Source organism: Spermophilus citellus (assembly GCF_964194105.1).
Source record: "Spermophilus citellus genome assembly, chromosome: 1".
NCBI classification, from domain to species: Eukaryota; Metazoa; Chordata; class Mammalia; order Rodentia; family Sciuridae; genus Spermophilus; species Spermophilus citellus.
The window spans coordinates 87,610,890-87,631,449 of NC_138182.1; the positions used below are offsets into that span (position 1 = coordinate 87,610,890).

The 20,560-nt window shown below is 33.0% G+C and overlaps 1 protein-coding gene across 4 annotated transcripts in view; it reads right to left on the reverse strand.

Annotated features, from left to right (window-relative positions):
* Positions 1–752: 752 nt before the first annotated feature.
* Positions 753–20,560, reverse strand: part of NUP58 (nucleoporin 58) — a 49,565-nt gene continuing 29,757 nt past the window's right edge. For 2 of the 4 annotated variants that reach the window (XM_081280152.1, XM_081280153.1), the window contains 3 exons: positions 15,766–15,864; positions 14,274–14,369; positions 10,827–13,040 (listed from right to left, as the gene is read on the reverse strand). In XM_081280152.1, the coding sequence (XP_081136278.1) occupies positions 12,871–13,040; positions 14,274–14,369; positions 15,766–15,864 (365 nt within the window). In that variant the 3' untranslated portion in view covers positions 10,827–12,870. Of the gene's footprint in view, positions 1,359–10,826; positions 13,041–14,273; positions 14,370–15,765; positions 15,865–20,560 lie in introns of those variants that run through there. The other 2 variants (XM_081280154.1, XM_081280155.1) reach the window with 2 other exon arrangements.

Here is a 20,560-nt window from a genome sequence, read left to right on the forward strand (position 1 = left end):
AACTTTATTATATGTTCCCCAAGTGAAATATAAGTTCCATGAGGGCTAATATTTTGGTTTGATGTGTTCACTTACCTACTGTAATACTTCTAAGTGTCTGGCACATAGTAGTTGTTCAACAAATGTCTGTTGACTAATAAAACGACCATAGGAAAGGTATATATAGTTTCATTAATGTGCAAATGACCAATAAGTACATGAAAAGATGATCAACGTGATTACTTACCAGGAAAATGCAAATCAAAACCACAATGAGATATCACTTCATACAAGGCAGAAAGCTATAATAAAAAAGAGTGATAACAAGATAGAAATTGGAAACCTCATACGTTGCTGTAAGAATGTAAAATGGTGTAGACACTTTTGAAAAGTTTGGCAGTTCCTCAAAATGTAATATAATTATCATTTGACCTAGCAATTCTACTCCAAGGTATATTCTTCAAGAAAATTGAAATCATTTGTCCACCCAAAAACCTGGACATGAATTTCAGAGCAACATTACTCATCATAGTCAAAAACAGGAAACACAATGTGCATCAACTGATGAATGGATAAATGTGTAATACTCATACAACTGAAGATTATTTGACAATATAAATGAAGTACTGACATATGCCACAAGGGTGACTCTTAAAACCATTATGCTAATTGAAAGAATTCAGTCATAGTTATATGAAATATCCAGGATACGCATATATAGAGAGGCAGAGAATAAATATATGGTTACCTAGGACTTAGGGTGGTGGTGGTAAGGAATGGGAAATGATTGCTAACATGTAAGGGGTTTTGTTTTTATAGTGACAAATGTTCTAAAACTAGACTGTGGTAATATTCAACAACTTCATGAATACACTAAAAACCATTGAATTGTACAGTTCAAATGGGTGAACTATAAATGTGAATTATAGTGCAAGTTTTTAAAGAGAGTTGAGTTGCATAATTAAAATTACCAAATACTTATTTCACTATACTTGGTCAATTTTATTTTATGAATTCACTATATTTGGTGAATTTTCTACCATCCATTGTACATACTGAACTAGTGGCCTGCTTCTCAATTCTTTAAACCCTCCCAGAATCTAGTTATATGATCCATTAGGTTCATATCCTTAAATACTTGATACTTATATCAAGGTCAAGTTTTCTTTCCTGAATTCTAAGCAGCTTGACCAAACTCACTCTAAGTCTTATAGTACTCTTCTTAAACAATGAGATTCACAAAATGAGTGTCAGAAGTTCCTTGCAAAAGTAGATATTTGGTGATTCAATGACTGTTCAGAACTGGATTTTTCTTCCTACTTCATTGGTTTCTGTAACACTAGGTTTTCGAAATCCAGTTAAAACCTGTGATTTGTGGCCTGAGAGAAAGAGAAAAATAGTTTAGAATGCATTATGACATAAAAGTTAATATTTATTACATCTTAGTTTGCACAGGAACATTAAATTTAAACACCTCATTTTGATATTATCTGGATTTTGCTAACGAGGCACAAAGATGTTAAATAACCTGCCTAATGTCAAACAACTACCAAGTGGTGAAGCTGAGATTCTAACCCCAGCAACCTGGTTCCAATGCATTTGTGGAGAAAGGTCAGCAGGGTGTCACTAGATTACCCCTTTGCTACTGCATTATCCAATTAATAAATACAGAATTCAACTAGATGCTAAGTTTTGATGATACAAAAACAAATCCAAATAAAATCAAGACAGAGCTCCTGGGATTAGATAGGTTTAATGTGGGAAGCAAGTACACTAATAGTAATAAAAAAAATCATGTGGTAAGCCTGCACCCAGAGGTCCAAAGCCCAACTGGAGGGAAGCAGGTACAAGCTAACTTTTCTGGAGGAGTTGGAGGACAAGGAAAGATGGTACTGAAAGGATTCACATTTATTTCAGACAAAAGAAAACATGGTAGTGCACATCTAAAATCCCAAGTACTTGGAAACCTGAGGTGGGAAAATCATAGCAAGACTACATGTTAAAAAAGAAAGGAGGGAATGTTGGGAGAGAAAGAGATAAAGAAAGGGAGAAAAAGGAGAGAGGAGAAAGAGCAAACCTGTAATATAAAATGAACTGCAAAGTGGTATGAAAGAGTCCAGTATTCCCAAATGGCCTTTGTATGAGTATCGGATGAAGGTGTTGGCAAAAGAAGTAAAGACCAAGCAGTGAGGGGTCTTGTATATTATGCTAAGGAGTTTTGAAAAGCAACTGTTAAGAACTCTGATGAATAAGGGTGCAGACACTGAAAGCAGGGATTCCAGGTTGGAGGCTGTTTTAACAAATTGTTCTAAGAGATTCTTTAAAAAAAAAAAAAAAAGCAAATTTAATAATCTACAGTTTATTTTTCTTTCAGGTACCTAAACCATAAGACCATGGTTAGTACCATCTAAAGCAGTAATGTCCAACAGAAATATAATGTGATCCACTTGTACAATTTTAAATTTTATTCTAACATTAAAACATGAAATTAATTTTATTTAATCCAATATAGTATCCATTCAACATGACATCAACATAAAGATATTAACAAGTGTTTGAATTCTTTTTTTCATACCTCTGTGAAATCCAATGTGAACTTTATAACTAAATAATTTTTAATTTGAATACTATTTTCCTGGAAACTACTGATCTGCATTTAGATTTTATAACATTTATAATTGAAAATGTGACCTCCTGTAACAACCACACTTAAATGTTGTCCAATATTTGAACTGAATAGTCTTAAATTTAAATTGATTAAAGATAAGAAGTTCAGCTCCTAGTTGTATGTGCCATATTTCCAATGCTCAGGAGCTATATATATGGTTGGTGGCTACCATTTTAAACAATGCAGATAGTATACTTTTCACCCATGAAAGAATGACTTGCCAAACTCTCCTGGTTAGTTTATAATAGATGCCCACTAACTATGCCCATTATTTTCAGAGAGCACTCAAAAAGTAGAGAATACTAATTTTCAACAATTGGAAATAAAACAGTATATAGAAACTTCTAGAAGGAATTCTGGGTCCCGAAGTAAAAAAAAAAAAAATACGACAGGCTGGTTTTTTTGCTAAATTATCTGAAAGACCTTGGTCAATTCTTTGTTTAGCCAATAGAGATGTAAACCATGACCTCAGTCACTCTTTATTAACAAACTCATAAAAACCACAAAAATAAGTATCATCATAGAATTTTAAGTCATAAAATAAGGCCTTTTGTTTAGATCAGATACCCTAAAATGCAGACTTACCACAAGGCACCTGAAAATTACGATTCTAATTCTTTAAAAATACCTTTTAAACACGCAGCTGAATTAGCAAAAGAATAAGGTAAATTGTTGGAAGACAAAAATGAAGTAAAGGTGAAGAAGGCAGGGTACCTAGACTGGTGGCCACCAATAGTAAGGTTTTAGTGGCTGTTTAGGAGACAAGCCAAGGCCTTGACAACCTTGGCATTATCCCCCCCACTCCCAGTAAAGTCTTTTCTGCTTTACTGGGAGGAGATTTAGCTGAGAGTGTGAAACTTATCAAAGGCACTCAGAGTATGACTAGGTTCTTGCCAATGGGATGTGAGCAGAAGTGAAGTATGCAACTTCTGGACCATACTCTTGAAGGACGAGGCCACCATGGTAGTAAAAGCCTATGACCTCAGTTACTTGGAAAATTGAGGCTGAAGGATACCAAGTTTGAGGATACCCTGGGCAACTTAACACTGTCTAAAATAAAAAGAGGAAAGAAGGATGTTTTCTTCACTCTTTCCTTTTTCCCATGAGCTGGAAGGCAAATACACTCCACTATTCAGACAAGGGCATTGCCCTCAGATTGGCAGAACAAATGCTATCAGGAGTCTGGGCCTCTGACTCCACTGAGCAACATCAACTCTGGACTGTTCTTGGATCATCATCTGAAGAGAAACGATCTTGCTTTAAGCACTGTTTGAATCTCTTAATGAAGCAGCTTTGTATCTGACATAATTTAAGCCATACGAAGTAATAAAGAACCCCCCAAAAATAGGGATACCAAAGGTCTTCTCTAGGATTGAGCAAATATTTTTTTGTCATAGCCAGGCAACAGTGATGCGTTTAAGTACTCTGAGTCTGGGAGCAATGGTGCAGACAAAAAAGCAAACACACCTACGATTGACTACCCTTTCTTCTTCTTCTTCTTCTTTTTAAGAAACCCTAGCAATACTCTAGGAACCCCTGGGGTATTGTCATAATTTGAAACCCTTTTACCACAGAAGATATTTCAGTGCTGTTTAATTCAGACTATTAATTTGCTTTGCAGAAGCACCATAGATAACATAAACATATGGGTATGGCTGAATTCTAATAAAATATACATAGAAAAACAGGGAAAAGGTCTCAATCTAACTCATGGGCCATAGTTTGCCAATCCTTTGTCAACACCATTACCAAAGAAAATAGTGTCTCACAAAGAAAACTTGCCAATTGTGGCCTTAGCACTCTGAAGGGAAAGATAATTACACACTGTAAAGTCATTACTTTTAGCTGACTCTCAAAAGAGGCTGTGGAATGAATCCACATTACCCAAAAAACCCTTGATTTTTATTTTAACATGGTCCTGGGTTAGTAGTGCTTTCAGGTTCCTGAAACAAACATACAAATTCTCTGTGGAGGAACATATCTTCTAATGTAAATAATTTCTAAAGATAAGTTCCTAATAAAATGAGCTCATGATGGGTGCACTGCTGGGCCCACAATCCCAGCAACTCCAGAGGCTAAGGCAAGAGGATCACAAATTCAAGATCAGCTTCAGCAATTTATCAAGACCCTGTCTCCAATTGAAAAATAGTTCAGTGGTAGGGTGGCCCCAGATTCAATTCCAACACACACACACAAATTTACAAACAATAACCAGAAAACACCCTGAATCACCCTGAATAAATGTGGGAAGGAGGGAGGGAGGGGGAGGGAGAGGGGGGAGAGATAGGAAGGAAGGAAGGAAGGAAGGAAGGAAGGAAGGAAGGAAGGAAGGAAGGAAGGAAGGAAGGAAGGAAGGAAAGGGGAAGGGGAAAGGGAATGGGAAAGGGAAGCAAAAGCAAAGCAAAGCAAAAGCAAAAGCAAAGCGAAGCAAAGCAAACCTAAACAAAATTGGACCTTTGATCACTTTAAACATACTGGAATCATCAATGACAAATATGTTGAATATGCTTAGAGAAAACAAAGTGTAGGCTTTAATTTTTATTATTTTTTTTTTTTTGTTATCAGGTATTGAACCCAGAGACACTTAACCACTCACAGAGCCACATCCCAGCCTTTTTTTTTTTTTTTTTTTTTGAGACAGGATCTTACTAACTTGCTATGGAGGGCTGAGAATTTGGGATCCTCCTGTGTCAGCCTCCTGAGCTGCTAGGATTACAGGTGTAAGTATCAAAATATGGTTTAAAACCACAAAGAAAATGAATAGATAAAGAGCAAAGAAATCAGAAGGGAAGGGGAACTAATTTAGCAGATCAAGAGAGCTAAATATTAAGCCTAAGGAGAAAGCCATTTGTATGTCTGCTAATAGGGAGGGATAAAGGCAGGACTGAAAGCCTGAAGAGGTAAAAACAGTCATTTCAAAATAGAAAGGACAGGGATGAAAGTGCTACCTCTTAAACAAATCTTATAGAACTGTTTGACTCTTTAACCAGTGCAACTTCGACAAAAAGAAAAATTTAAAATTAACCTTGAATTTAAAAAATGGAAATAAATTGTTTTTTCAAAAGTAATAAATTTACTGGACTAAAGTCAATTTGGGGGCAAAGTAGTTATAAAATACATAAAATGTTTTCATATGAAATCATAAAAATAGGGATGAATTTTCATATTTTAATTTTATATAGTTATTATATGTATATAAATACACTGTTAACTTTACAAAAATGTAAAATTACAGCACAAAATCAGGAATGTAAAAGTGCTGGTTTTAACTTCTTGATAAGATTATTATTTTAAGATAATTACATCTAACAAGGACTGATCTAAAAGGTTCACTTTTAAGAAGAGTTTATTTCCATTTTCAAAGTAGTACCCATAGAGATTATAGCCAATTAAGATGAGATTAGCAGAATTTTATTATTCATGTTGTTTATCTATGAGACTTGTGTCCTTGAATCAAATCATCACATCTATCTATGCTATCAAAATTGCAAAAGGGGGGGGGAGGTTAATTGGCCAGATCTAAATCCATAATTTTTCTTCTGCCAAGATTTTTTTTGTATTTTTGCAGTAATGGGGATGAAACCCAGGGCATCAGGCATGCTTGGCAAGTGCTCTACCACTGAGCTACATCCCGGGCCCCTGCCTTCTTAAAGTATGATTGCATAAAAGGTGCTATTAAATGTGGAAAACCACATCAAGTGGAAAGCGTGTTACCCATTTTGATAACTGATTTAAAAAAATGTTTTGTGAGAACATCATCTGGGATCTGGGTGTTTTATCACCATCACTTAGTACTTACACGACTCTGGGCAAATTCCTTGGTTGCTTCACTCATCTGTATAGGGGAAAGGATCACACCACCTACCTTAGAGTTACTGTGGTGCTTTAACCCGATGCTCCTGGAACCTTTCCAACTGTCAAGGGCTCTGTAAAGTGGCATGTTTTTGTAAAGTCTTGCCACTCCACTCTGATTAGTCTGTCCCTAGCCACCTGGCTGAGCCTTTTAAAAGCATTTCCTCACATAGTTATGGAGTTTTAATGAAAAATATAAAACATTTTACAAACTGCAAAACCTCAAATGTCTTAACTCTCTTCTCCTCCCATCAAGCTTTCACTCATTCCCAAGTCATTTAAAGACACATTTTGACTACATAAAAAAATTAAAGCTTCTACATAAAACAAAACAAAAAACATAAGATAAATATCTTAAGTACTAAAAATGTTTTAATAAAAAAAGAAATATCACATTGTATCCCATAAATATGTGCAATTATAATGTCCATTTAATTTTTTTAGAAAAAATATACTGAAAGCTTTTTTTAAAGAAAAAAATGTTTTGAGCAACTTTATATGGAATGTAATTTTCATTGAAAAAAATCACATAAGTGCAAGACTAAAGAGTATAAAACTGTTAATCTTTTCAAACATCTTCTATGGATAGAAAATAATTGTATTTCGAATTCTCAAAAGTAATTAAGATGGCCAATATCCACAAGAGAAACTCCCTCACCAAAAAAGTTAATAAAACTAGATGCCAGTATCATCTATCCTAGCAGAATTACTTCTAATAGCAAATATATATTATAAACAAATATATATTATATATAATACATATAAAAATATATTTTATAAACATATATATATTATAAATTATTTATATATATAAACAATTGAATCTCGAAATGCTTCCCATTAATTTCTTTTTGACAGTTCTCAATACTTAAATAATCAACCTTTCCAAAAGGAACTAGTTAGAATATGGACAGATCTGCTATTAAGCTATTGAAAAGACTGAAAAAAAAATTATCACGATACAAAGAAAGTTAGAGTCAGGCTTGGTGGCGCACACCTGTATTTCTGAATTGTGGACCATCCACCTGAGAGCTGAGTGATATTAGTTAAATAACTTCTCATTTCCTCATTTAATTTCCCATTTCCTCATCTGTTAAAAAGGAATAATAGATGTCATAGGATTTAGGACTAAATGAATTAATATGTGGAAAGCTCTCAGGAGTAAGCCATAGAGTTGAGCATGGTGGCAGGCACCTGTAATCCCAGCTGCTCAAGAGGCTGAGGCAGGAGGATCACAAGTTCAAAGTCAGCCTCAGCAACTTAGCAAGGCCCTAAGTAACTTAGGGAGACTCTACTCAAAATAAAAAATAAGGGAGGGGGAAGTGGATCAGTGGTTAAGTACCCCTGGGTTCAATTCCAGGCACAAAAACAAACAAAACAAAAACTTACTGATTAGCTAACATTACTTATTATACAATATCCAATTGATATTTATATTCCTCTAACTTTCTAGCAGAGGTTCACGCACAGCAAATGAAGAAATGTTTACTGAATTCAACAGTTTTGCTACCAAAGAGGATGAGTATGACAAGAAAGGAGTTCTCCCAAAGTTTAACACTCTTTAGCATTATGATCTTTGTAAGCCTGCTAGGGTTGTTTTAATTGACAAATAAGAAGGAAAAAATTCATCAGATTGAATGAGTAGGAAAAGGCAAAAACCATTCTGGACCAGGACCAATTTCTCTAGGATTCCTTAACTCTTCCCTCTATCTGCTGTTCTTGTAGCACCTGAAGATTCTTGCCAATTTTCATGGTCCTTTGGGCTGCTTAAAGTCCCACTGATCTTTCTTTCTCTGTACAGGCATGTAAAAGACCTTAGCCTTAGCTGGTCAAGGCACATAGGGGCATTCTTCTGGGGTTACAGGAATCTCGAAATGCTTCCCATTAATTTCTTTTTGACAGTTCTTAATACTTAAATAATCAACCTTTCCAAAGTGGGCAGACCCTCCAGACCTGCTTGCTGGGACAAATGGTTTTTCTCCATGTTCTTCATAGGAAAGGGGAAAAACGTCAGGAGATGGGATGCATAATCCATCTCTTGCTTCTTCCTAACAATCTTTACACCCCAAATATTATTCATCCTCCTTTAAAAACCTATAACCCTTAGTACTTACCATATTTTGGCTCATCTGTAATCTGCAATGTACCTGTAATTTCACATATAAATTGTGTGATGACAATACCCTCAGTGCTTTTGCAGAGGTCAAGCATAAACACCAGTGTGCTATGGCTGACCACAAAAGGACAATATAATATTGTGCTTTGAAATGAAATAAATCTGGGTTCAAACTCTGGTTCCATAATAGATATGTGATCTGATAAGTTGCTTAATCTAAACCTTAGTTCCTTCTTCTATAAATTGGAGACCTCAACTACATAAGGCAATGTTGAGATTAAACAAGGTCAAGTGTATAAAGCAGAGAAACTGGCTAGAGTTGTGGCTCAGTGGTAGAACACTTGCTGGGCATGTGTGAGGCCCTGGGTTTGATCCTCAGCACCACATATAAATAAACAAAAGATCCACTGACAACTAAAACTTATTTAAGAATAAATAAATAAAGCAGATTATGCATTCAGAATAACGAGAATATGCTGTACAAGGCAAGGAAGACTTTGTGAATAAGATTGAAATTAGGACCTCCAACTCAATAGTGCAGTACAGGCAGGCTTACTTATAGGGAAAGGCATACAGGAAAAAGGATGTCAAAGCAAAATACCTTCTGCTAGACTACTAACACCAAATGCTTCACAAAACAAATATCCCAACATAATATTTCTAAAGTTACTATTTAAATTCACTTCTTGAAAAATAAAACAAAAATATACCACTTGAGACTAGGAGGACATTAAGTTGAGCTGCACTGCACTTTCTGAAGTATACCAAAACAGGCTAATTATTAGGTAACAAGACCCTCTCTATACAAGGCAAGCGTTCAAGAAAATCTGAGGTAGAGGGTCTTATAATTCAAATAACTTGTTGTACCTGCTGCAGGATAAAAACCCACCTCAAATGAAATCAAGGTGTCAGGGAAACAACCAACCAAGGATCTAGAAAAACTGCAAAACTTACTGAAGGAATATTAAAAAAAAAAAAAAAGAATAAAAAGCTTCATTAGTGCATATATTATGTTATACTAAAATGTCAATTCTCCCCCAGATCATCATAGTAATAATTTTGTGTAAATTCAATAAATGTTTATTGAATTTACACAAAATTATTTTTAAAGAAAAATCAAACTTGACAAAATGGTATATAAAGTTTGACTAAAAAAGTTAACTTGCCCAGTATCATGTGGGGACAAGAGAGGGTTCTGAACCCAGATGACTGCAGATATCTCACAGGAAAAATAACAATATCCATTAACAGTACTCCTACAAATAACTAAGAAACAAAAATCCCTAAATATCCTAGACAAAGGCTATAACATGCAATTATATTAACATGCAATTAGCTTATGTACATGTATTCACACACATTTAAAAGTTCAACCTCACAAGTATTTATTAGGATTATTAGATTAGAAAATATTAATAGGATTGAGAACTTGGAATACTGCAAATGCTAGGATACATAATGGTAGGAGTGTATATTTATATAGTACCTTTGGAAGGCAGTCTGACATGAAAGCATACAATTTATATGCTCTTTCAGCAATTCCTCTTTCAGAATCATCCCAAAGAAACATTAACATGAGCACAAAAAGCCACAAACAAGTACACTCACTTCAACTTCTGTGAAAGTGGAAAGAACCTAACTGTCCATAACAGGGAATAGCTGAAGAGATCATTGGACATCCACTGTGGGATAGTATGTAAAACATAAATCTACATGGGTAACATGGAAAGATATTGATCATACACCACTAAGGGGAAACAAGCAAGCCACAGACTATGTACAGGTTTTTTAAACCCACTGATTAAAGGAGGATCTGAAAAAAAAAATGATACACTATAAGAAAAAAAAAATCTTTTAAAAAGGGGAGAAAGGAGAAAAGAGTATTTATACATATATGTTGAAAAAAGGAATTTTTTTAGAAGGATTTGCAAGGATATACACCAAACCTTTAGAGTTGACATTCTGGGGAAGGACTGGGATTGGGCCTGTGAACTGAAGGAGTCCTTGCTACTTACTCAATATTCTTTGATGTAACTAAAATGGTAATGTTTTTGTAATTTTGAGAAGACAAAAGTAAGTGAAAAGAACTTACTATCTTGTGTTTAGACCTGTTAAAGAGAGATGTGTATGATAAGAAACATACTAAAAACTACTTAAAAAAGAAATAATAAAATTACATAGTAAGAACAATTATTGACACCTATAAAGATTCAAAGCAACCGACACAATAAATTTTATTGTTTCCATAATAATAGGCTCTAGACAAAGTGAAGACAATGGAGACAATGACAACACACTTAAAACTGCCATCACAAATTAATCTGTTACAAATTTCCAGTGGTTCCACATATTAAAATGTAAAATGTATGAGGAAAAAAAAAAACCAAGAAATATAAATATTCAGATTTTTGCAGCACAATGCAAGGTCCTTAAAAAAAAAAAAAAAAAGTTACAGAGAACTGTATGTAACTCTGACAGTAATTCAAAACAAAATCACACCTTTTTTTCCTAAGCTCCCCCATGATCTGGATCTGGGGATTGCAGTAATAGAGAAATATGCAAGAATAAAAACATGTTTAGTGCTCAGAGACAAAATAATTTTCCTAATTTTAATGCAAGACACAGAAAAACAAAAGATTAATTCAAAAAGCTAATCATTGCTATATGCAGATAAATAAAACAGATTTGACAACAGTTTTATAATCAAACCCAACTAACATTATACTAAAATATATATGTGCGTGTATGTGTGTATATATATATATATTTATATATGCAATACTATTTTAGAAAAAAGGTGCGTTGGTGAAAATGATTCTGAAAATATTCACTGATGCACATTTATGTACAAAAACTTCTATATAAAAAATTAAACTATTTTCAATGAAATTCCATGTTTACAGCCCATCTGAAAACTGTACTTGAAAGATAAATAGGTCTACCTAATGTTTTCTCTCTGAAATTATGGCTAAGGCAGTTCTCTTTCCAATGTTCTCTTTTTATCTACTTGACACCACTAATACTAATATAGACAGTATTACACAGATGCAACTTAACATGCCTATGCATTATTACCTGGAACTGTGTTCACTGTTAAAACTGGGGATTGTTTATAGTTGCTATAAAGAATATTTTTCTTTCTTAAAATATATTGTTTCTCTATTCCAAGTTAAGCACTTACTTAAGACATTAAGAGGCTACAAAGCCACTCCATTTGGTGTCAATATCTTTAGCCCTATAAGAAAGAACTCTGTATTGGAATAGCTAGAAAAGTTCTCATTAAAATAATAGTGCATCCTTCACCTGCATAGAGTCAATTTGGCTTAATAGCTCTTTGCCCCCAGAACACTAGTCTGGAGTTCAAATATGCTCCTGAAGGTCCATCTTATATGAAAAGAGATCTCATAGAAGCAATATGAGACTATTATAGGATAATAAAAATTGTTAAATTCTGTTTGATGAGTCTTACAGCATTCCTCATTCAGAGTAGCTGCTAAAGGATAGGAGGAAACAAAATGGATAAGACTGGGACAATGAAATTGAGTTGGTCAAACTATATCAGTAACCATTTAATAAATCTTTAAGCAAACAAATGAAATGACAGAGTACCTGTAGCTCATCATTCTATAAGCAGTGAGGATTTGAAGCTTTTAGGTGAAAAATTGAATACCCTTAGAGAAGGGGAACAGTCTGAGGCAAAAGTTGTAGATCTGTAAATATATATTTCATATACACACACAATTGTGTGTTTTATTCTGTATATTTACATACATATTCACAAGATGCCCTGCAGTGTAGTTCAAAAGGCCTTTAACAAACTAATTCTATTATAGGCCCTAGAATTCATACCACCGGTATAAGAAACCAATGTGCATATATTCACATAATGTAAACCTTATCAACAAAAACATTGCTATTAACACTAGGTTAAATAATAGGCATTAGGTTAATTTTTTAAAACTACTATTAGTGATGTAATCACAACGTTTCTTACACGGAGAATCAAAAATAATGGGGAGGGGGGGACAAAAAAACAAAACAAAACAAAACCCAAACAAAACCCACCACAACTGGAGTTCAAATTCACAAGAAAGAGATGTTCAGTATGGCAAACAAAGTTCAAATTCCAGAGTAGGGAAAAATATCAAAACTTTATAAATCTCCTGGGATGCAATTTAATTAATGCATCATTAGAAAAATAGATTCAGAATGAACGGTGCTGCTGAGGATTCTCTTAATACATCAACCCATATGTTTATCTTTTTCCTCTTTTGTTTCCAGCTGGAGGTTTCTTCAACTGAAGGAGTTGTCCTCCTGTTCCAAAACCTGCAGAGGCAGGATTGGACACCCCAAATGTCAAACCAGCTGATGCCGTGATGCCGGGATTGCTGAAGTTAAACCCAGATGTACTTGAGCTGCCAAAGCCTTATGTTTAGGGAAGAAAATATTCGTATCAGAAGTCAAATCATAAAACACAAATATAGAAAATGGGGATGAGCAGTAAACTTCTATCTGAAAGAATACATAATTTGTAAAAACAGCAAATATCTTAGGCCCCTGAAATTCTAACATGGAATTTCACAGGAAAATAACTTAGCTAACAACTAAGTGGCATCTTGAAAGCCAGAGGTTTAGTGATACAGGCCCAAGGTGAAGCATTAGCACGAATAACTGAAATCTACAGAATACTTCAAGTTGCCAAAAAACTTTCCCACTAATTAGTCAAGGCGTCTTCCTCCTCGGCCCCACCAAAACCACTTTGTCATCAAGTAGAGCAACATCTGCAATCCCAAACTCTCCAAGAAAGCCTTAACTCACAATGTTCAAGACAGAGGACACATCAAAGAGCAATACTTATTGTTTTCATTTTAGACAAGACCCTGTATAATTGAGATCAAGTACTATTACTAACTAGTTAACTAAAACAATATTTAGATTACAGTTTTAATACCACTGAAGTATACATCTTAACACAACTGGAACTACTAATTTTAAACACTACTTAACATAAGCAGAACTTCCTTCAAATTTCCTGAAATTAAACACGTGTTTAACAGTGTTATGTCATTATTTTGGACATACTTATCCCCAAGCACTGCACATTCAAACAAGCCATTATTTTTAAATAAAGAGTAAATGTAAAATAGATGAAATTTGGAATTTTTCACTGGAAAAGTAAAAAGATTTTATCTATTTTAGAAACAAAGAATAAAATTAATCCTTTTTGTAAGACTGTGGCATTCTTAAAATTGGAGGGATTTAAAGAAAAACTCTAGAAACAACTCTTATTCTAAATGTCTTTCCCGGATGAACAATGATTAAAAACAAAACAAAAACCAGGTTAAACTTTCACAATGATAGGTTCATTTCTGCAATAATGAAGAAAACTGCTTAACCATGAATCTATATTTAGGTAAAGAAGATACATTTATATATAAATCAAACTATGAAGATTTGTCAGAAATATTTCATATACCTGTCCTTTAGTTCATAAAAAAGACAGCTACATAATTAGTCAGGCTTGCATGCTTCATCCAGGAAGTAAAAAACATGAATCAGGGATCTTTTTGGATTACTGGAAATAACAACACTTATACTTTTAAGTTAAATAATTTCCACCTTTAAATTCACCTGGAATTCAGGTAGAAACACACAAACCTGCACTAAGACTTCCTGAGGGTTTATTTGTTGCTCCAAATCCAAATGTGGAGGCCCCTGTGGTGCTGCATCCAAAACCAGAGCTAGTTCCAAATCCTAATGGAAGGGTAATAGAGAAATATACAATGGTACATAAAACACAGGTTAAAGGTTACACACAATAAAACCAAAAATTATCAAAGGTCTAACAAAAACACCGTTGAAAAATATGGCTTTATTAAGAAACAGATTATTTTTTCTTCTAAATGTTCTAGAAATTTTTATCGATCATTCAAATATGATTTTTAAAACAGTTATGAATATATCTATTTGAGGGTTACTTTTTTTTGGGAGGGGGACTGACTAAATTCACAAATATGCATGACATACATAATAATGTATACCACAAGATAATTTTACTCAGCCCTTTACCAAACATTTTTGGTTAATTAAAAAATCTTTACATTGAAAACCTAACTACATAACAGTCTATCACTTTAAATCTACTCGATAACAGATTTGTGCCATCTATTGTCAATGTTAACAGTGAGAAACTGGAAGAGGGAGCAGCATATTATTCCTCTTAATAGTTTTCAAAACTTAAAATAACTTTGTTTATCACAAAGTTCATGAAGAGATTCTATGTATTTGAAGAACAGTTTCCCAGATGCTCTATGTAAATAAAATTCAAATTCTTTTTAGGCTACGCTATATCTTATCTAAACTACTGAGACTACCTATGAATCTTAAGAAATAGAATAGCAAACTGGATTATAAATCATATAAATTATGATGCCTATAATGATTCTAGTAATTCCTAATATAGAAAAGTCTATATTAAATAATAATAAATAATTTATAAGTCTTCTCTATTCTATTTTAGTGGAAATAAGGGAACCTTATTCATTACATTACAATGCTTTTGTCAAAATACAATCAACTTTCAATTATCCAAAGAACTGTGAATGTATCTGTATTCAGCATGATGCTTTTGCAGAGAACTTACCTAATTAACTTATGAAACTACCGTAAGTTCAACTGCTTATGTATACAAGTATGCCAAAACTGTTTAGAAATGGAAGAAAGTCAAGCTGTTTAAGTTATAATAAAATTAATTCCCCATTTTTAAAGTGCTCCAGAAAAAAAAGATAATGATTAGAGACTGTTATGACATCTAGAATTTGATTGGATTCCAAAAATTAAGGCAAATTTTTAAATTTTAAAATTAAAACTAAGTAATTCAAGTTCATATCAGCATAGTGATTTGAAAATATAAACATCCCTACCACTTAATTTTAATACTTTTTAATATTTACTAATCACAGAAGATGGAATGATTTTTAAGTTCTAAATCTAATACTAGAAAGCAATGATTATGTTTGGAGAATCATTTTTGCCAGATGGAAACTTAACTTCCAAAACAGCAGAGGATCTTCTGAGAAACTATTTTATAGGCTAGTATAAATTCAAATGTATAATACTTCAATGAAATATTAGAAAAGTTAAAGTGTACCTCCAAGGTTTGAAGAACCTAAGCCACTTGATTGCAAGCCAGTGCCAATACCTGAGCCGAATGGCGTTCCAAAACTAACTCCCAGAGATGGCTGTGGCCCTGGTATAAAAAAAAAAAATGGGGGGGAAAAACAAATTTGCCTTACTCTTTCAAGATTAAAGTTCCTTTATGAAATTATTTTAAAACTGAACAGTGATTACTTTTAACAATTCCATTTGTTAAAACTTTGTTTTCAAGATGTCTTTCTGACCTAATCTGTCCAAAGTGATTTACCTATCAAAAAAAAAAAATCTTTTTAATTAACCTGCTCAGAACTATAACTATTAAAAGGCTAACCAAAATGAAAAAAAAAAATGTTAGTTTAATAGACAAAATAATTTGTTTTTAATATATCATAAATTATAGTTTAGATTTACTTATAGAATTATTTTAGATCTCCCCACTTGTTCTCTGATAAAACTGGTGTAATCAGTAAAGGCTTTTATTCTTTTTTTTTTTTCCAAACAAGTTCCTTAGTGTTAGAGTCAAGTCTCAATTGATCAAAAGAGACTGACACTAACATGGCAAAACTATCATGTTACTTCATAAAAGTACCCAAAAAACTAGGCATGATTTGTTATGATATAAATAATATATACAATAAATAGATAAAAAACAAGACAATGATTTATTTTATTAAATTTATTGTTCATTTTAAAGCAAACCAATTACACAGTAACATGACAATTCCAACTTGTTCACAAAAAGTGATAATTGAGTTCTATTCTTCAGCTCAGCTACATTACACCACTTATCACCTGATTAAATAAGATAATGAACATTTACAAAGGCACCGCTGTGTACCTTGACAAATTCAATACATTCAAGATTTCAATTCAGAAGCTTCTTTCCAACATTTTGGGAAATGTACTCAGATACAGAACGATTAGTCATCCTTTTCCCATCTGTTACTTTAAAGATTTCGGCTGAGTTTGTCTGGCAAAAATAGCATCAAACTTACTAGCCTCTCTTTTTAACTACTATTTTTTTTTAAGCTAAGCAGAATACAAAAATCTAAAAATCTCATTTGATAAATAATTTATGAAAATTACTCAATAGATTTCATAGTACAATCTTCAGTCTTGTCTTTTTCAAGCACAGTGATCAGTGCATCTCAAAAGTTGAGGGAATGCCAAAGTAATACATCTTAAAATTTAAATTTTTAAAGAAATCAAAGCCTTCAAGTTGTTCAATGATGAATGAGGTTTGTATATTCAAAAGGTAGTGTAAAACTATAAAGCATTAAAAAATAAAACAAAAAAACGAGGAACTACATTTTGCTACACACTGGGACAGAAACTGGACTTTTCAAATAGCTTCTATCCAGAAAATAAAGATTAATAACTAATAGCGGCCAGAGTTCTTATACTACTATTAAAAAAATAAATAAAAAAGGATTTAAGCTTTTACATCCAGTTTGAGATCAATTTAAGAATATAATACCTGCCTAGCAGCTCTTTTGTAAAATGTTACTATAGAAAAAAGAAAATAAGCATATTACCTTTTTTTATTCCTAACAAAAATAATATGTAGAAAACACATGTCCAGTTTCTTTAACATAGAGAGACTTAAGTGTCACATGTTAAAAGGAGGCACTGCTGGTGGAAGACCCTAAAGAACAATGCACACCACAGCCCTCAGCCTTATAAGTCATAAGAGTTACTCAAATAGCATGTTTTTTTTTGTTGTTGTTGTGTGTGGGTCTGTTTTTAAGAGCAACAGAACATAGGTTCTCTAATCATCAATATTCAGGATATCAAGAACTCATATAGCTAACAATGACAAGACTTTCCATTGCACAACAGATACATGATAGTTTGAGTTTGGGACCTTCATACAAATTTTGAAGGCAACATCATTTATAAAACTAGTAGGCAAATGTATAACATTTTTTAATAGTAAAAACTCATCATAAATATCTCCCATGCCAAAGTATTAGCATACATTACACTCTGGCCACCATATATATTAGTTTCACTATTAGAAAGCAGAATCAAAATCTTTCAGGCAAAAGTTACGTAAACAATTCAAGTCTGCTTTAAAATCTGAATAATCATTTAATGAGAGGCTCTTAGTTCCATAAATAAAACCAAGTTAATAGTAATATATACCAATGACTGCCCAAAGTGAAATCTTTATGTAGAGTAACATTTTACAAAAGTTACCATAAGATATATTCACACACAACAAAATGAGATTTAGCACTGTTATTCATATTTTCCAGAATAAATTCTACTTTCTTTCTTAAAAGTAAAACTGCATTCACAGGAAAAGGACTAAAGTGCTAAAACTTTTTTTTTTTTTTTATAATTTTCTATGGTCACTAAAAATACCTAATGTAGTTAGTATAGTTAATTCCTAAGTCATTTTTTTAAATAATAATTTTTCTTAAAAAACCAAAAATGCCTTTTCCCCAGTTTGAAAACTTTACTTACTTATTTGATGGGGAACATTCCTTTGGTTATTGAATACAACAAAATCACAAAACCACAAGAAACTAGGATAAAATACTTAAAGTTCCCTATTTAACACTACACCTTAAATATCCAGACTGTCACTAAAAGCTAGAAAGTAGGAATTTCTAATAAATGTCTCAGCTCTCCTTAAAAACAGCAGTTAAGTCACATGAGAAAAATCATGAGGTAAGCATAAAGTACATTGGTCAAAACACAATGGCAAAATCCAATCCTAGTACAATGCTTTAAAAATCCATCCTAAATTAAAATTATACTGAACAGCCTAATGTAAATGTCTTTGTAGGAGGCTTGAGGCATTTGTGAACAAGTATACTAAAGATCTGCCAACATGTAACTTATCCATGTACTGATACTCATTTCGTACTTAAATAGCCTGCTGGTTTTTCAGCAATTTTCTTCGGGCTTCAGAACAAACCACCATAAATCACACATGCCTAAGTCCTATTGTATATTGTTCATTAAAAAAAAAAAAATTGGACTCTGGGAGTGTAGCTCAGTGGTAAAGTGTGTGTTTAATATGAATGAGAACCTGGATATAATCCCCAACATCATTAAAAAAAAAAAAAAAAAAAAAAAAAGCTGAAGGATCAATAAGTCATTTTAAGTCCAACCTCTGACTCTAAGACAACATTCAGAAACCAGTAGTTTAAGAGAAGCTATCTGTTCTGTGCCATATTTCTAATGAAATCAAGAATCTATATGCAAATAAAACCAAATCTGATAACTCAAACCTTGATCAACAGTGATGCATAAAAACAGTACACAAGTTCTATCTCACTTCATCTAGATGGTCTAGAATTTGTTATTGGCACTTAAAAGATTTCATGAAAGTATCAAGGCACAAGGAATAACTCCTTGGACACAAAATAGAAATGCAATAAACAGGGACATTATTACTAAGTGGGCTGAAACTCATAAAACTGTTATTTAACCAACAGAGCTTATAAATGTCATAATCAGGATGACATGACTGGTGACTAAAACCACTGGCATTCTGAATGGGAAGGTATAAAGGAATGAACTACAGAGCCTGGGAGACCTTTAGAGAAACAAAAGGGAAAGACATAATACAAGATTATTGTCACTTCTGTAACTTTTCAGTTCTAGAAATTCAAACAACTCAAAAGTAATAATACTGTAAGACTGTTAAGGCTAAAACATTCTGATTCCTGCCACGTTATCAGAAAGCCCCTAAAGGCTCTAAAATTGCAAGAACACTAAAGTCTTAAGATTTCCCCTGGCAAAAGAAAAAACAAAAAAACTTACCAACTTGGGAAAACTCACAGATAAAATTAAAGTATAAAAGCAAAAAGCTCCTCAGAATAATTACTCAAAATTAAGCTATTATTCTCTACTACCACAGAGAGCAAAGATCGTATTTCTACATCTACTTTTATGTCCCCCAAAACTAGCATATAGGAGGAACTCATATTTATAGAATGAACATACATGTTATGTCCATGAGCCCAAAATATATGAGTGAAAGCCTATCAATTCCTCTAAATTAGTTCAGTTTACATTCAAAAAAGTAAAAAAAACCAAAACAACCAAAACAACTTCGACAGGTAATTTTGCTTCAAGTTTACTTATTTACCATAGAATGCAGTAATTTTAGATAACTGACTTTTCTCAAGCTTTATTATATTGGAAATCAATTATATTTAATGAATACTTAACCACAGCCATGCTTATCTGATCTTCTTTAGAATTAATACTGGCTCTAAAAAGTAAACTGGTACCATGGTTGATTTGATTAGCTGGTTAAATAATCATTAAGAACTAATGGTTGTAATTTGGGGGTTGATTCTTCAAAGCAATCAATCCCATTATGATTTTTCCTCTCCATAACTTGAGAGGATACAATCCTATACTCCAGCCAGCTAGAGAGCTACTACATAGTGCTATGTGAGCCACTATTCACATGTGTCCAGCCATGGAATGTGGAGGATTTGGCATAGATGCATCATCAACTCTTTACTGATATCTAGTCATTATGTTTTCTCCAAATGTGAAGAAGAATTTGTTAAACTGCCAACAGTTACCATAAAATGCTTCTCTGGTACAGGCAGCTTGAATGCAACCTAAATATATATTTTTAAAACTATTTTTGTATTGTAATTTAATACCAGATTATATGGAATTCTCAGAAGACACATGCTGTAAAATAAACAAGCCTCAAAAATTAATGATTGAAGAAAAAAATTCAATATCCATTAAGAGCATAGTTTCCTAAGTTAAAGCCTGACAAAAATGAATAAAGAAAGTTTTCCTACTTTCCA